We start from the raw sequence: 19,803 nt of genomic DNA, 5'->3' as shown, positions 1-19,803 counted from the left end.
TTACATATAACTGTAAAGCAAATGCCAACCGGTGCATTATATATATATATATGCGCCAATTAAAATAGTCTTAAAAACAAAAAGAATATTTGGTAAATAATTAAAAAAAAAAAAAGAAGAAAAAGAAAAAAAGGGGACATTAAACGAATCAATTAAAATTTCAGCTTAACAGTTCAGGAGAATTTTTATTTGTTCTGAGCTCAAACTACATTTGCATCTTCGCTTATTTTAATTTTAAATTGATGCTGTAACATTTCTTTGCAGTTTAATTACTACCATTACTAATACCAATACGATTATCATTATTATTACCATTCCTATTACTACTATTATTAATTTTAATATTATTTTTATTATATTTTTTTTTTTTTACCTGTTTTTACAAATTCAAATATCTGCAATCTATCCGAATACTCAAATTACGTAAAAATCCCCAAACCAACCTCCTACACATCAAATGCTAAAAGGGGGATAAAAACATATATCTTTTCCTATTTCTTGTATATAAATGCATATATATAGCTATAAATATACATGTACACATATATACATACACATATATATATATGATCAAATTTCGTAACTTTCATAATCATCTTCATTATCATCACTGTCCTCCTCATCTTGCAATTTTTCCTTTTTTTTGGATATTTGAATTAACCCCTTTTTTTTTTTCCTTCTTTTTTTTTTTATTTCATAATTGTCATCTACAGAATTATCATCATTATCATCATCATCATTTTCTTCTCCTTTCTCATTTCCATCCTCTGCATAATCAAAAATGTGGGTTTCATCAAGTTTTCTTTTTTTCTTAATATTTTCATTACTAACAAAAGTTAAGTAGTTAACAGCATCATACATTTGCCAAATGTTTTCTATAACTTTGTTTTCATTATTTATTCTTCTTAGTTGTATAGGATTTACTGCAGATACAATTCCAACTGATATGAAATTATATATATCATAATAATTATAAGGACCATAAATATTATTGTTACTATCACAATTCCATTTAAATTGCCATTGTATTTCTATATTTTCCTTGTATTGTTCTAATTTTTTACATAAGGATTCAAATTCATTTTTTGTTAAAAAGTACACATTCTTATATTCATTCGTTAATTTTTGTGTTAAATCAATTAAATTGTTAAACCGTCTTTCTATTGTTTTGTAATCGAGAGTTATCTTTTGATATGCCTCTTCTAATTTTTGCAATTCTTTTAATTTTTCATCATCCAATACTCCTGTCTCATTTTCTTCTTTATTAGTAGTTATGCATTCTTCACCATTCATCGACTCCCAGCATGTGTCAATGTTCACTTTGATAACTTCGTTAATATTTTCCTCATTTGCAGTTGCCTCGTTAGTAGTTGCCTCGTTAGTAGTTGCCTCGTTAGTAGTTGCCTCGTTAGTAGTTGTCTCATTAGCAGTTGCCTCGTTAGTAGTTGTCTCATTAGCAGTTGCCTCGTTAGTAGTTGTCTCATTAGCAGTTGCCTCGTTAGTAGTTGTCTCATTAGCAGTTGCCTCGTTAGTAGTTGTCTCATTAGCAGTTGCCTCGTTAGCAGTTGCCTCGTTAGCAGTTGCCTCGTTAGCAGTTGCCTCGTTAGCAGTTGCCTCGTTAGCAGTTGCCTCGTTAGTAGTTGTCTCATTAGCAGTTGCCTCGTTAGTAGTTGTCTCATTAGCAGTTGCCTCGTTAGAATCCTCCTCTTTCAGTTCTTGCTTCACTTCTTTATCCTTCACCTTCTCCTCTTTGACATCTTCCCTTGGTGGGGGCTTCCCCACCATTTGCTCTTCATCGTGTTTCTCATCATCTGCTCGGTCCTCCTTCCCATTCACTTCATTCGTGTTATCTACCTTCACCTTGTCCACCTTTACTTCCTCCTCATGTTGTTCATTAATATCATCCCCCTCGAGGTTGTTGTCCTGAGTATTTTGCCTCTTCCCCCCACTATCAGAGTAGTCCTTCTTCCACCTCCTGCTCCTTTTAATATTAACTTGCAATATATTTCTTTTATTTTGTCCTCCATAATTTGAGGGAGGTCTATCTGAATGCATATCGTTAAATGACTGACCATCAATTACAACCGTATGGTCGTCAAGCAATGTAGACTTTTCTGCATCTGATGTAACAAAAGAATTAAATTTCTGTAATTTCAGTTTACACTCGTTTAAATAATTTTTACATAATTTTAAATCATTCTTATATCTTATCATCGCTTTAATTGGTGTCTCTTTGTCAATTAATAAACAGGACAGAGAGTATAGCGCATCGTATATATTCACAGTGCGCATATAATTATTTAAATTATTACTACTGCTATTACTACTGATATTACTACTGCTATTACTACTGATATTACTACTGCTATTACTACTGATATTACTACTGCTATTACTACTGATATTACTACTGCTATTACTACTGATATTACTACTGCTATTACTACTTATATTACTACTGCCATTACTACTGCCATTACTACTGATATTAGTTCTACTATTACAGTTACGGTTACCACTGCCGTTACTGTTATTATCACCAATCGTGGACATAGCTGCATTATGTATTTTTGACTTTAATTTATGATTGGAAAATGTCGTAAATGGATCCTCTTCATCTACTGCTTTTAACCATGCCTCTTCAACATCCTCATAATCATAATCATTATAAATGTAATTACCATGTTTGTCTATATATCCTTCTTTTAATTCATTTTTCATATTAAATGGCTCAATATCATATCCGAAATAATCTTTACTATAGTTTGTCGTTCGCTCCTCCGCATTTATTAATGCTTTTTGTATATCGTCAATTTCGAAGGAACAGTCCTCATTGAACGTTTGATTAAATCTTTCTCTTTTAGTTACATAGTCTTTCACACCATTACTGCTGTTGTTGCTGCTGTTGTTGTTACCAATATCATCAGCACTGGTGCTATCATTCATACCCTTTTTTCCTAATTGTTTTTTTGACTGCTCCCCTTCCTTATAGTCCTCATCAGCCTCCTTACTGTTTTCAAAAGGTTCATCATTATTATCGTAAGCTGCAGTTCTGTCTTCTACATTTAAAATTGTATCTTCATTTTTATATTCCCCTTCATTAAAATCAATGTTATACATTTCATTGTAAAAACATTCAAAATAATTAAAATTGTTTAAGGCAAAATTAAAATAATTATTTTCATTTTCATCTTTTTCATAATATATGGTTTCATTTTTATCAGAAAATTGCACTTTTTTTTTTTTTTTTTTTTCAATATCGTCTTGGTTTTTCTTTAGCTCATTTTCTATTTTCACTAGATCAACCTCTATGCTGTCCTCATTCAGCATTTTTTGGGGCACTCACGAGGGGATAGCGCGTTCGAATGTGTACGAATATATATATATATATATATGTATATATATATATATATATGTGTACATATATATTATACTTCGAGAATTGCGTATATTGTACGTATACAAATGTGAATATGCAAATTCATATATATATATATAAATATATATATATATTTATATATGCTTATATAAACACCTGTTTACCTGTACGCATATATGATATATACAGATGCTTATGCGGACTTATCAGAGCCGTATGTACTACTAAGAATTGCTTATTCTGCTCTGCTTGTGCAAATTTTACAAACACAATTAGAAGAAAACAAAAAAGGTAACAACAATGCTTATACATAAAAATGTAATGTTTATCATGTTCTCCGCTTCAAAATATAAAAATATTTTCATATAAATATTTACATACATGTGCATACATACATATATACATACATACATATATACATACATACATATATACATACATACATACATAAGTATATGCTGAACTTAATATTTATTACTACTAATTGAGCAGTTATCCAAATACATTACAAACGTTTCGATTTATTTGTAAACATCTATTTTTATATTTTGCAGCTGGAATGATTTTTTCAAATAAAAAAAAATAAATAAATAGTTTTCGATACAGCTGAAAAGCGAATAAGGAACAAAAATACGTAAAAAAAGAGCTAGGAATAAAAGCGAATGGGAAAAAAAAAAATAATAAAATAAAAAATAAATATAAAAAATAAATATAAAAAATAAAAATAAAAAATAAAATGTATATTAAAACATACTGATGATATATATTAAAACGCAAAAAAATCCCCTCTCACATTTACATAACAAAATAAGAAGAATATATAGTTATATATTTTTATGCGGTTTGTGTTTTTTTGAATTTCAAAATGTTCGGCCATATAATATGGTACAATATGAAAAAAAATAAAAAAATATAAAATAATAAATACCCCACATTACATAGCTACAAAAAAAAAATATTATTTGTAGCTTCATATATATGTATGTATATAAAAAACAAAAAGAAAAAAAAGAATTCTTGTTTTTTTAACAACGGCATATGAAAAAAAAAAAAAAAAAAAGTCAAAAAACAAACAGGACATAGGTCATTTCATTATACATATATATCGTACCTTACATATAGATAAAAGAAGAAGAGCGAAGAATGGATAACTGAGGAATAAGTATACTATAAAATTTACAAATTAATTAAGAAGGATATTTTTAACAGTTAATCTTTAAGAGAAAAGAGAAAAAATATAGGAAAATAGAAAAAGCAAAAACGAAAAAGCAAAAACGAAAAAGCAAAAACGAAAAAGCAAAAACGAAAAAGCAAAAACGAAAAAGCAAAAACGAAAAAGCAAAAACGAAAAGCAAAAACGAAAAAGCAAAAACGAAAAAGCAAAACGAAAAAGCAAAAACGAAAAAGCAAAAACGAAAAAGCAAAAACGAAATAGCAAAAACGAAATAGCAAAAACGAAAAAAGCAAAAACGAATAAGCAAAAACGAAATAGCAAAAACGAAATAGCAAAAACGAAATAGCAAAAACGAAATAGCAAAAACGAAATAGCAAAAACGAAATAGCAAAAACGAAATAGCAAAAGGAAAGGAGAAAAAGGAAAAAAAAAAAGAAAACATACGAAAAGAGAAAAGGGAAAAAATTGCACTTAAAATGCGATAAAAAATGCATTTAAAAAAAGATTAAAAAATTTGGGGAAAAATTTTTAAAAATTTTAACATATAAACTTTTTATTCTGAAATTGAAGTTTAAAAGAATATGGAAGGCTGTGCATAAATGTACATTTGTGTATATATGTTTGTATGTACCATCAAAGGAGTATGATGCTACATATTGCATATATATACACACCATATATGAGCACATACGATTATATGTACATGTACAGGTATATGAACTAAGTACATATACATATATACGAATGGAAATATGTACGTATCCAAAAATTTTGAGATAAAAGATTTAAAAACAATATGTATCACTTGCACGAAGATATAAGAAAATGTAAAGTACACATATGTCTTTCTATATATATAACGTAAATATACATGTTACATATTTTCAGAGTACATCTTTTTTTAATTAATAGCAACGTATGAAAGAAACGCACTAAACATGTGGTTGACATTAAAACAAAACAAAAAAAATGAAAAGGAAAAAATAGGGCATACATACATACATTTATGTACATACATATATAAACATACTAATATATACACACTGAGGATAATTAGACCCATTAATTCTGTTTCAAAATTAAAAGAAAAAATTTAACCCGTAGGGAATAAAACAAAACAAAACAAAAAAAAAAAAAAAAAATAATAATAATAATAAAAAATAAAATAAAGTAATATAAAATCTAAAAGTATATATGTAAAAGGAAAGTACGTCCTTTTTGCGGAGAAAGTGGGCTTACGCTCTTTAAAATCTGCATTATGTATGCATATCTGTATACATAGCCATATACATATATGCGTATATATATGCTTATACATATGTGTGCAAATATGCTTATACATATGTGTATGTATACTATGGGTGGTACTTGACGTGAACTCCTTCATTCGTTCCGCCCTTCATTACAACTGCTACTGCTAACACTTTTGCACATGGTACGTAATCAGACGTGGTTTTTTTTCCCCCTCTAAAATGTATGTAAATATAAAAAAGAAAAAAAAGGCACATACGTTTTCATACTTGTCACTTATTAAAATTAAGAAGCCAATTAGGAACTATTTGATCGTGTTTCTTTAAATGTTCAATTAGCTTGTCAATTATTTTCTTGTTTGAACTATTAAAGTAATTTATTGCTATTCCTGTTTTTCCAATTCTCCCTGTTCTTCCTATCCTGTGCATGTATTGTTCAAATTCGGAAGGCAAATCATAATTTATTACTAATTCGAGATCTGGGAAATCTAAGCCTCTTGCTGCTATGGATGTAGCTATTAATATTTGAAAAGATTTGTTCCTAAACTTTTCAAAAACTAATTCCCTCCGAGCCTGCAGCGATTTATACACGCAAATAGTGGTATGAGCAAAGGTGAGTATACATGCAAATGTTATCCCTCATTAAGATTATGTAACATGCATTACGAAACGTCCTTGCCCATGCAAACACAGCCCACATGTTGACATTTTCAGTGGGGGAAATAAATTGAAATACGTAAGAATATAGTTAAGGACATAACATGCAAGCAATATTTAATGGTACCACGTTTCTCTTAAATATATATATATATATATATATATATATATATATGCATACATACACACACATGCTTACATATACACTCGTGCATGCATAAATCGCGCTTCACCTGATTCATCTTCCCATGTAAATAGTTCACGTTAAAGCCTTTCGACTTCAAAAAGTTAAAGATGTGATTAATAGAAGTTCTCAATTCCACAAATATTATCGCCTGACCTTGTAAGGTTCGAATGTCTCGAAAAAGTTCATTCAACTTTGATTTCACCGGTACGTATTTGACAATCTGCGAAAAGGCGGGCACGTCAAATGGGGAAAATCATCGATAAAACGGGAAAAAAAAAGAAAAAAAAAAAAAAAAAAAGAAAAGAAAAGCAAAGAAAAAAAAGAAAAGAAAAGAAAATAATAACAATAACAATAACAATAACAACAAACGAAAAAAATAAAAGAATAAAATAAAAAAAATAAATACTTTCTTTCAGCATTATATATACGTAAATGCAAATAATACAGACACACATTCGTACAAACATGCGCATATATATTACGTGAGCGCAGGTGTAGGTACATCTCACTGAGCATGTTCCTAAAATAATCATCTGCACACAGTCCTACCTGCTTGATGGAATTTTTAACATCCTTTTTTTGTTTTATATTTAAATAAATATAAGGGGTAGCTATAAACTTTTCAATATCATCTCTCAAATTATCAGACAAGGTAGCAGTGAAAAATATGGTTTGCCTTGTTTCACTTGGGCATAAATCCTTTTGAAAAATTATTTCATCCATCTGATTTTTCAAACCAAGAGATATCATTTCATCAGCTTCGTCAAAAATTAAATATTTAATAAAAGAAAGACTAACTTTGCAATTGTTTAGTAAGTCTAGTAACCTCCCTGGGGTTGATACTATTATTTCGGCTTGCCTTTCATTTATTTGTACTATCTACTTGGAAATAAGGAACATTCTCATTTTTTTATGTTTACACACATTAATATGTACACATGTATACCCACATACATATATTCATAACCACATGAACATGCAATAAAAAAAAAAATAAAATAAAAATACCTGGTCTTTCATCGTTTCCCCCCCGTAAAAGGCCATACACACAATGTCCATGCCTTTTGTTAGACTATTTACCTAAAAAAGCACAAATATTTAATCCTATATATACATACATATATATATACATATGTGTGCATTTTTTTTTTTTTTCCCCATCCATAATATTATGATTCAGCAATAAAATAATTCTACGCCTTATTATAGTTCTCTTCTTAACGGCTAGCCAAAAAATGACAATTTTGCAAATTAAAAAAAAAAAAAAAAAATTTACCTCCTTTTGTATTTGAATAACCAGCTCCCTTGTTGGACAGAGGACCAGACACAACGGAGAAATGCATGCATATGCTCCAGGAAAATGAGGCCGAAGAATTTCATTATCTTTTTTAAGATTTGAAATTATAGGACATAGAAAAGAAAAGGTTTTTCCACTTCCTGTTTGTGAAGAAGCAATAAGGTTCATTTTTTTTTTTATTATCGGTATTGAATATTTCTGAACAGTAGTCATTTGGTTGTACCCCTTCATACAAATATTTTTATATAAAATATCTCCACATAATGTGCTTTTAAAAAAAAAAAAAAGAAAATAAAGATGAATACGGCAAATATGTACATAGTGTACGGAGAACAAGTAAAACGGGAAAAAGGATGGGAAGAATTACGCACAAGGAGTGGCACAAGCATATTCATATAATATATATATATACATATATAGACATATAAAGACACATATAAACATATATTTATGAACAGTTTTCTACACATATATAACGTTATTCCCACATATGGCATGTACATGTATGAGTCATTTCGTATGGAAGCATATATTACCTTAAGTCTTCTAAGCTGCTTAACGGACTAGGAATTACAATTTTTTCCTTTCCATAACTTCTACATTGAACAAAATAACATTCATCATCGAATATATTGCATTCGTATTTTTTGTCTACTTTATTCATGCTTTTTTCATCATACTGGATAAATCTGTTATCAGCATATTTGTTTAATATCATATTATCGTGTCGATCAGTTTGCCCCTCATTATAATGTGTATGCCTCTCATCACTATATTGCATATGCCGCCTATCATCATATTGCACATGCCGCCTATCATCATATTGCATATGCCGCCTATCATCATATTGCATATGCCGCTTATCATCATATTGCATATGCTGCCTATCATCATATTGCATATACATCTTATCATCAAAGTTCTTAACATTCGTACAATCACCTTGATTATCCCATTTACTTTCGTACTTCTTGTACCTCAGATAATCATGTTTGTTCTCTGTGGGTGAAAAATGGACATTCTCCTTAGTTTTATATTCATAATTACTTTTATATAAATTTTTTTTTCTTTCATATGAATATTTTCTTTTTTCATCATACGCCATTTCCATCTGATGTGTGTTATCACTGCCATTTTTATTGCTATAACTATTACTGTTATCATTTTTACTATTATTCTTTTTATTATTATTAATATTATATACGTAATTATTATGGCTCACATATGGTAACCTTCGATAGTTATCAGTTTCATTATGTAAACTACTAATTCTATCAGTACTATTAATATTATTATTGTTACTACTATTGTTACTGCATGGACGACCTTGAGCATTTTTCGAAAAAAATAATCGCTTTCCATTATTGTTGTTACTATTTGAGATAGCAGAGGTATATGATGAGTACTTCTCAATCGAGTTATTTCTTATCTTCATGAAATCCCTGTAGTTATTCGTATTTTCCATATTTCCAATTGATATATTATAGGGGTCTTTAGAATAATTTTTGCACTTCCCGTCATTTGCGCCAACAGGGTGCGTAAAAGGAACGTTATCACTAGGGCTACAATTATTATTAATGTTACTATTATTTTTATCATTAATATTCCTATTACTACTACTGTAATTCCTATAATTATCATTCAGGCCACTATAATTGTCCTTCACATCATTATCATTGTCATTTATGCTTCCGTAATTGTTGGCAAGGTTTTTCTGGGTGGGCATGTTACTGCTGTCCCAATGAGCCCAATAGTTTCCCTCATCATTATTAGCGTAAAAATTGTTCATATAATATTCATCATTAGGAATATTAGAAATATTAGAAATATTAGGAATATTAGAAATATTAGAAATATTAGAAATATTACAATTATTAGGATTATTAGGAATATTACAATTATTAGGATTATTTGAAATATTACAATTATTAGGATTATTAGAAATATTACAATTATTAGGATTATTTGAAATATTTTCCCAACTATAAACGCTTTCGTCAACATGTATATTCACACCATTCCCATGGTTAGCGTTACTCACATCACTCGCATAAACAGCACAATTGAATGCGCATTCGACATAGTTTTGATAATCTCCCTCTTCTCCATTATTCTTTTCTTTATTCTCGAGGGTCATCAGATATTTATTTATCACATCGTTTAATGAACAATTTTCATTATCTTTACCAATACTATCATTTAAATATGCACTATCACAATTACCTTCGTTAAGATGACTTGTATCATGTTCAAATGTAATTACACCATTATTCAGATCCTTATAATTTTTAAAATTTTCGTTATTATCAACTATTTCATTACAATCGTTCTTATCAAGATCGTACCTATTTATAGCACTTTTTTCAATTCCTTCTTTATTTTCACTCATTATTTTCGATTAATAAAAAAGAAAAAAAAAATGCTTCCACTATGATTATAATATATGTATGTATATGGATATATATATATATATATATATTTAGATATATCACACTTATCTTATTATATCATAATTGTGTACGTAAAAAAAAAAAAAAAAAAAAAAAAAAAAAAAAAGTCAACGCACAAATGAGGAAAAACTCACTTGCTGATATATTTGCAAAGTTGTTTTTTCATGATGAAGTTGTAAAGATCTCTATTGCTTATTTTCGCACTTTCGGTTAATTACAGTCTTTACCTACTGGTGCTATTTATGAAGCTTCTTAATACTTGTATCAATTCCTAACACACTTCCTACCACTTTAGTTATATAAAATACGGAAGCACTTATAAAATTTAGCTTTCTTCGACACTAAAACTATTTGTACTTTCTTCGAAAAGAAATGTATTCACAAATACAGTACTTTTCATTTTCCCTTTTACTGACTTCCACACTACAATTATTGTTCCGTAAATACTTTTATATTTAATTAAATTAATAATGTTACTAAATATTTTATTTGATTGAATGATAAACTTTTTTTTTTTTTTTTTTTTTTTCTTCACTCATTTACCTGATTTTGTTCATAAAATATAATTTTCCCCCATTTTATTTGCACTAGCGCTTTTGAGAAATTGTCATTAAGTAGTTATCGAAGTTTGTTAAAAGAATCTATACGTATATGAGATATGTATGCGTATATGAGATATGTATGCGTATATGAGATATGTATGCGTATATGAGATATGTATGCGTATATGAGATATGTATGCGTATATGAGATATGTATACGTATATGAGATATGTATGCGTATATGTCATATGAATGCGTATACGCAATATGCAAATGTATATACATTATGCACATCCATATATATATATATATATATGTACTCATATACGAACATATTCATACTTATATACCTGCATACTTACTCAAACATACACTCGTACAAACATTCATTTAATACGTTTATGTGAGTACACGTACGTATATTCAATATGTATATCTTTCACCCACATATATAAACTTCTTACAAACACGAATTTTTAAAAACTCACTTCTAGTGATTATATTGTTATCTACGCCTTTTAACAATATACATAATTTTATAAAAAAGTAAAAAAAAAAAAAAAAAAAATATACATGCTGACTATTTTCGTAAAGTGTATTATTTTATCAAAATGAAGAGAAAAAAAATAAAAATTGAAAACATCACTTGCTATTCCAGCATGTGTACACATATGTACATATCCCAATGCATATATGTATACATACACATTCTACACATAAACGTATATATACATGTACATGTACATGTACATGTACATATACATATATCCACATATATATATATATACATATATACATATATACATATATATATATATATATATATATATATATAATACATGACACTTGGTCATCTTAGCAATATCGAATTTTTGTCATTTTGTTTTCAACTTAAAAAAAAAAAAAAAAAAAAAAAAAAAAAAAAAATTATTAAGTGTAAAAGGTCAGGTTAAAATGATGCATATTGAACATTCATAAAAACTGTAAAATGAAAGAAATTTTTTTTTTAATTTTTTTTTTTTTGCCCCTCCGCAATTATTATATCATCTAATGACAGAAGTATTTCGTATTTTTCGAAAGGTACCTGAAGGGACTGCATCAAAAGAGTAAAATACGTTAGATAAAATTAAATCATTTAAAATTATATATTAGATTGACATAAATTAAATCATATTGCAGAAAAGAATCAAAAGGTAAAATATATAGATAAAATATATAGATAAAATATATAGATAAAATATATAGATAACATATATAGATAAAATATAATGAAATAAAGTACACAATATAAAGATATATAATGAACGAACTACAAACGATGCCTTCTTCTGCATCCTTTGACTCTTCGAATTGTAAAGTGTGTATTCGTATAACTACCAATATGTAATTATATATATACATATATAAGATGGCATGCTATATACGTGGTAAGTATATACGTATATGCAACTCGCTCTTAAGCAGCGTATACACATGTGTGATACACATGTAAGCAATACGATTAAGACATACACATATATATGTGTATACATATACATATGTATATTTAAATACGCACACCTGTTACACACTTCTTAGTTATATATTATGATCAAATTAAACATATTAATTTGTGATAGTATATGAACTTTATTTTATTTTACAAAATTGAAAATTCGCCTGAACGCCTTTTTATGTGGGTTGAGTGAAATGGCAAAAGGAAAAAAAAAAAAAAATAATAATAATAATAATAATAATAATAATAATAATAATAATAATAATAATAATAATAATAATAATAATAATAATAATAATAATAATAATAATAATAATAATAATAATAATAATAATAATAATAATAATAATAATAATAATAATAATAATAATAAAATAATAAAAATAAATAATAATAAAAAAATAATAATAATAAAATAATAATAATAAAATAATAAATAAATAAACGAAATATACAAAAAAAAATATATATAAACAACAATATACACATGAGAACAGTCAAAGTTGAGGCATATATAATATTCACACCTACATAATGTGGACATTTATATATACGTAAGATAGACTATTTTTACTCGAAACAGAAAAGAAATAACGACTTGAGCTTAACAATTGAGAGCCTACTTACGCATTATGTGTGCATGTAGCACACTCTAATTTACATGTTCTGTACACACACATATATATTTAAATACATATATATAAACGTATATACATATGTACATTTATTCACACATGCATACATGTGTGTATAAACTGTAAGCACCGCGGAAAGGCTGTCAAAATGATTATCCACAAAACGCCATACGATGATATATGCATATTGCGCGATATATAAGAAAATAAAAAAAAAATATATTTATATAATGAAACACACAAAATAAATAAAATGAAGTTAAATAAAATAGTCGTACAAAAGCGTTAACTTATGTTTTTACGCATGTTTATCATTACAAATGTTTTATGAGAGTTATTGAAAAAGGGATAAAATAAGTAGAAGAAAACTATAAAATTCATGCATATATAAAAATGGTATAAAAATTATATATTAAAAAAAAAAAAAAAAAAAAAAAGATCTAAAAACAGTGAGGTGAACAAATACAAAAGAGGCAGTTATTATGAGAAGGGGGTTACACCATTGTCATACTGTTCATATGTTCACACAAGTACATTTACGTACGTATATAATATACGTGTTGCTCTAGTTGCTACAAATCCGTGCTCCTGTGCATGTGTATGCACATATATGCATGCATTTGTGCGTGTATTTATGTATATCATTCATGTATGTATGCTCATAAACGTCATAACAGTTCTTTACAAGATACAGTTTAAATGCTATTTCTTTTACCCATTTTTCTATCGTTTTTTCTCGTTTTTCGCTCATTGTTGCACCTTTTATTTTATTATTATTATTTTTTTTTTTTTTTTTTACTTTCTCTTAAAAATACCATCACGTCAAACTGTACTTGCGGAAGTAGGAACTACTTTTCATATTCCCCCACTTCTCTTCCTCAAAACGAGATGACTAACAATTTTGTCTAAAACGTACCCACAATGGCGTGTGGCAAGGTGGAAGCAATACGCGGAAAGCAATACCCGAGTTAGCAAAGACCAACTGGGCACACCAAATGGCATACTTGTGTGGTACCCTGCTGTCAAACCAAGTGAACATACTCTAAAGCGAAATAATCTTTACGCCGCTATCCTGTTGTGTATCTAAGGATAACAACTTTTTGTTATACCCCTTTTTGAGTTTATTATATTTATGCTTCCCTTTTAGGAGAAATTCTTCATAGGATACCTTGGAGCATTCAATTTTTTTTCGTAATTTTTGTCTATTTAAATTGAAAGAAAAGGCAATATATTCATAGAAATAAAAATCTTTCTTGTTCAGGTTATTTTTAAATATATTTACATTTCTACTATGGAAAAGGAATGGAATAATATATTTAATTTTATCCTCATTTATCAAAAAATCAGCATTTAAATAATGAAATAGACTTTTTGAAATAATGTCTTTTGAAAACATATTTATAAATTTTTTATTATAATATTTTCTTTTCACTAACATATCTCTCATGTTTAAATGATTACAATCTGATCGTTTCTTATCAATACATTTGTTATTATTAACACTGCTGTCATTATTATTTCTGATACTGGTAGAAGAATTTACGTGCGAAATATTTTCATTACTCCTCGTTTTATTGCTCCTTCTCATTTCGTTATCTATACCATTAGAATAATTAAGCGTCATACATGAACTGGGTCTGTACGAGTTATTGTTAATAATATCATAATTACAGCTATTTTTCCTAAATAAGGAAGTAGAACTCCCTTCTTTATTCATTTTATCATCTACATCATATTTATTGCTACCATATGAATATAATAAATTACTATCTATACTGATTACATACTTATGAATAATGATGTCAAATATATGAGATACAGTATTTTTAAAATTATATATCTTCTTACTCGAATAATAGTTGTTGTTATTCCTAATACATTTATTGTTATCAGATAGGAAGTTATTACTACTGGTCAATGGTTCCTTATCCCCTAATGATATATTAGTATACTCATTTTTACTAAACAAATTATTTTTCATCTCAAAACTGTTCAAACCTTTATCCAAATATAAAGAGCTCCCTGTTATTTCTTCGTTACTACTACATTTATAAATAGATGAACTTCTTGCATTTTCAGAATTTAAATAATAATATTTAAGGTCTTCATTATTTGTGTGTGCATATTTTGGTATCACTATACTAGACTTGGAATTACAATTATATACATTTTTATAATTATTAAAATAATTTTTATTTTCTGATATCTTTTCACTATATAGATGTATTAAGTCATCAAATTCTTTTTTTTTACTCTCGTTAAAATTATTTTCTATTTCATAGTTCGATATATATCCCTTCCTACCTGTACTACTGCTATTAGTACTACTACTGTTGTTGTCTTTTTGTGCATTTGAAGTATTACTCTTTCTGTTTTCCTTATCTTCATATTGATTGTTAACCATGCTGATTCCATTTGAACATGTTTGCATAGCGCAATTATCATTATGCCATAAATTGGTATTTCCCTTATTACGGTATTTCTCATTCTCCAACTCAACCCTGTCATTTGTATCATCCCCCTCATGAATCTCATCCAGCTGATTGTTCCTTTCCACTTGGTCATTCTGCTTAACTCGATTGTTCTTCCTAACCTGGGTGTTGTGCCTAACCTGGTTGTTATCCTCCACGGCAAGTCTCCCCTCTGGTTCCCCCTCAATTTCCCCCATCATTTTGGATAAGCGCAAATACTTGTGGAATGTTTTATTATAACATATACGAATAGTAGCCTTCCCCAAATCACTGCTATTATTACCAATGCTAGACAAATACTCATTCAAAATATCTTCATTTTCGTGTCCTATATAATTGCATTTGAGAAAATTAATTTTCCTTTTTTCATTTTTTTTTTGCTTTTTTTTTTCTATATTTTTCTTTTCATTTAAGTTATCAATTGTACTATCACTTTCTATTTTTTCATTTAGTTGATTTTTCGAAAAAAAATAAAGAAATTTTTCATTAATCCCTGGCATACTCCTACTCCTTGCTTTTTTACGTCTTATCCCATTACTAATACTTTGTAATATATCAAAAGCATTTGGTGTATTCTCATCCTCACTTACAAAAAAAATATATGGTTCATCCTTATCATTTATATATTCACCTAATCCATATTGTTCCTCCATTAATCTACTAAAGCAATTTGATTTATCCCCTAAACTATCATTCATTTTCCTGTTCTCTTTTATATGACTTGAACTGCAATCCTCATTCTCATCCGTTAGCTCGTTTTCCGTCGTCTCATAGAAAGTTTTCGTCGAATCGTTCTCGTCCTTGTCGTTCAGCTGTGTGCACGCACGATCAGGCAGAAAAGGAAATCACATATACATATATATGAGTATATATACACACATATATATACACACATATATATACATACATGTACATACATACATACATACGCATATATGTAATAAACTTTCCAAATAAACCTAATTACACACCGTGCAGATTGGAGCTACTTATACGCACAGTTTTATAAAAACGCACTCATAATACAAATTACAAAAAAAAAAAAAAAATTTTCTCTTCATCTAAAAATTATATCATATGTAATGACATTATCAGAGCGTTTATCAAAAAAATGCATCTACTATTTAATATGGTATTAACTCAACATAAAGACGGAACATATGTAGGGTGTATATGTCTACATTCATGAAGATATACAAACACGTGTATGCATAGGCGCATAAACATCGTGCAAATTTTGTAGTAATTTTTTATTTTTTAAAATTACTATTTCTCTTAAGTCTAATATACACTTGAGTTCATTTTCTAGAGCCCTGTTCTTGAACCTCACACTGTTATAATGCTCCTGAAAATTTGTATGACGGAAAAAATATACAGTCAAAATAAGGAAGCCATTAAGAGGAAAAAAAAAAAAAAAAAAAAGATAAAAGAAATGAACAGCTCGGTTAACAGTTAACGGAGTACGGTGAAATGAATAACGAATGGAAAAGCATGAATAGGGGGGAAAAAACCACCTTCAACATCTTATAGATAAAAATTTGGCACGTATACAATTCCATATGTATATATTAAAAAGAAAAAAAAGAAAAAAAGACATACGCTAGAGGCATAGTGTAACTGTATGCACTTGTTGTCATCGCTATGATTTTTTATTTCTAGGATGCACCCATTTTCCTGGTATATTAATATATTAACCTGTTCATATACAAAAGGTAATCACATATATATTAATTTTGTTCATTATTATTACATTTTTTCATATGTCATACAGTGAAATACAGATGAGGAGTGGGTAGATAATGCAGGGAATAAAAAAATAACTCATTAGTGAAGAGATATAAAAGGAATAAATCATACATGTTATTACAGTTCACAAAAAATAAATAAATAAAAAAAAAAAAAAAAAAAAAATTAACATTCATTTTTATTGCTTCAAACTTTACGTTATATGCATAACATTTGACGGTTCATACTTAATTTTTTGTATCTTTCTATTTGTTTACTTTGAATAATTCTCCCACGGCTTGAAGTTCTAACTGCCCTCCCCATGTACCATCCAGGCTTATTCTTAAAAAAGAATAACACACACAGTAAATGAACACATGCAATAACAAGGGTCAAGAAACATATATATTTATATATGCACATATATACACACACAATAGGATGTCTGTATATCTACATACAGGCAAATTATATGGAAGCACACAACATAAAGAAAAGCACACAACGGGAATGTATATAAAATGATACTTACACCGATCTTCCACAAATTTTAATAGCTTACCTTTCTATATAAGATTTAAAGCTTTCATCATATTCCAAGAAATTCTTATACTTTTCTTCGTTTTTTAATAAATGTTCAACCTGGAAAGAAAAAAAAAAAAAAAAAAAAGAAAAAAAAGGGGGCATAAAAATATAAGCATGTATGTCCTTCTTGTTAATTATAAAACCTGCCACTTTCCATATCGCGTGCGTAATAGGTCATAAATACAGTCATACAGACAAGCATACAGTCAGACATGAAGACAAACAAACAGGTACATATGCACACATGCAGACAAGTAAACACGAAGGCATACAAACAAACATGAAGCAAAAAACCAAATTAATTAACGGCGCAAAAATCGCACTTCAAACAAAGAAAGACAACTAACCACTCGTTTTCTAATTTCTTTATAGTTCTCCTCGTAGTTATATAACTGATCCGAAACTGCTCTAAATAAACAGTTTCCATCTGTTCTTATGCTTTTTATATAAAAATTTTTTTTAAAATTACTGTCATGATAATCATTTATCTATGTTAATTGATAGAAAAAAAGAGATAAAAATGAATGAATGAATGAATATATATATATATATATATATATATATATATATATATATGCACATAACGACTACTTTTATAATAACGTATTAACACGTCATAATAATATTAAAATAGTAATGAACATAATAAACCACTAAAATGGCTAGCTAGAAAAAAAAAAAAAAAAAAAAAAAACTATTTTTATAATTATTTTGAATTGATTCTTTTTTTTTTTTTAAGAGTTTACCAGTGAATATGTAATTCCCCCATTAGGTGCTTTACTTTCTTCGTAATCCTAAAAGTTAAAATGATATAAATCGAAATATATAAACATATTATATTTATACGTAAATTACATATATGTGTAGTTGTGTATATATCTTATCATATACATTTTTTCCTTTTATTTCTTTTCCTTTCTTTTTTTTATTTTACCGCCCTTACTATGTTGTTTTTTTCCTTAATTTTTTTCCTCCTTTGCGGACTATTCCTCTTTTGTTTTTTCATATTTTTATAAATTATTTAATAATCCTCATTTAAATGATTAAAACCAAAAGTACGTAAAACAAAATTCTTCTAATTACAATCTGCCTTTTTTTTCTTGAACTGTATTCTAGCGGTGTACAGAAAAAAAGTAGGTGCAAGTAATCACAGCACAACGGAAGGTGTTTTTGTATGAACACTGGAAAAATGCCAACTAAATAAAATAAAGAAAAATAAGGCAAATTTGGAAAAATATAGCAAAATATAGCAAAATAAAGCAAAATAAAAGAAAATAACGAATAAAAATCAGTCGGTACGTAAAAAAATCATAATCATTTAAAATGCTACATTGAACTGTACTGTATCACTTTTTCTTTTTCTTTTTTAACTGTAATTTTTATATACATGTCTAGTGCTTAAATCGCTGAATATTGTGTATATGTGCAAACATAAATATACATATATACATAAAGAAATGCATACATACAGAAATACACATGCATGTACTACATATGTGAATATGCGTAAAACTCGTCAGTCGTCAATACACGTTTTGGTCATTCTTTAAAAACATAAAACGGTACGTAGAAAAAATTTACAAAATTTTATAGTGGCCTTATTTCAAACTAAAGCATATATATATATATATATATATATATATGTTAACATTTTTAAATTTAATACTTTTAAATGAATAATGATAATTGTCTGATTTCTTAAAAAAATAAATGCAAACGATGATTATAAGCTTTTTTAAAAATAAATATAGCAAAGAGAAAATTTCAGTTCACAATATGTATATATATATATATATATATAAATGAAAAAAAAAAAAAAAAACTTAAAAGTTGTATTACTTGGTATTATAATACTGCAATAAATTGTGTTTATAAATACACACAAGTGTACATGCGTATATATACCCATAAATATACACACATATATATACATACATACATACATGTATACATTT

The 19,803-nt window shown here is 27.7% G+C and overlaps 3 protein-coding genes across 3 annotated transcripts; all 3 read right to left on the bottom strand.

Moving 5' to 3' along the window:
- Positions 1 to 570: 570 nt before the first annotated feature.
- PmUG01_10042800 (conserved Plasmodium protein, unknown function) lies at positions 571 to 3,330 on the bottom strand (the record flags this gene model as incomplete). Its single annotated transcript, XM_029005632.1, has 1 exon — positions 571 to 3,330. One exon carries the CDS (start codon positions 3,328 to 3,330, stop codon positions 571 to 573), a length of 2,760 nt encoding a protein of 919 aa, XP_028862202.1.
- Positions 3,331 to 6,076: 2,746 nt separating this feature from the next.
- On the bottom strand, positions 6,077 to 10,333 carry PmUG01_10042700 (DEAD/DEAH box helicase, putative; the record flags this gene model as incomplete). The annotated part of the gene is made up of 6 exons (XM_029005631.1): positions 6,077 to 6,376; positions 6,694 to 6,867; positions 7,197 to 7,526; positions 7,656 to 7,727; positions 7,924 to 8,212; positions 8,481 to 10,333. 6 exons carry the CDS (start codon positions 10,331 to 10,333, stop codon positions 6,077 to 6,079), a joined length of 3,018 nt encoding a protein of 1,005 aa, XP_028862201.1.
- A 3,776-nt stretch (positions 10,334 to 14,109) lies between these two features.
- PmUG01_10042600 (OTU-like cysteine protease, putative) lies at positions 14,110 to 18,854 on the bottom strand (the record flags this gene model as incomplete). Its single annotated transcript, XM_029005630.1, has 8 exons — positions 14,110 to 16,350; positions 16,806 to 16,883; positions 17,138 to 17,233; positions 17,542 to 17,599; positions 17,826 to 17,905; positions 18,196 to 18,336; positions 18,595 to 18,642; positions 18,792 to 18,854. The coding sequence occupies 8 exons, from the start codon at positions 18,852 to 18,854 to the stop codon at positions 14,110 to 14,112; spliced, it is 2,805 nt and encodes a 934-aa protein (XP_028862200.1).
- Between the last annotated feature and the right edge of the window lie 949 nt (positions 18,855 to 19,803).

The sequence above is a fragment of the Plasmodium malariae genome (genome assembly GCF_900090045.1).
Source record: "Plasmodium malariae genome assembly, chromosome: 10".
Taxonomy (NCBI): Eukaryota; Apicomplexa; class Aconoidasida; order Haemosporida; family Plasmodiidae; genus Plasmodium; species Plasmodium malariae.
Note: the sequence above shows the minus strand (reverse complement) of the source record. Positions and strands in the feature narration are given on the sequence as shown.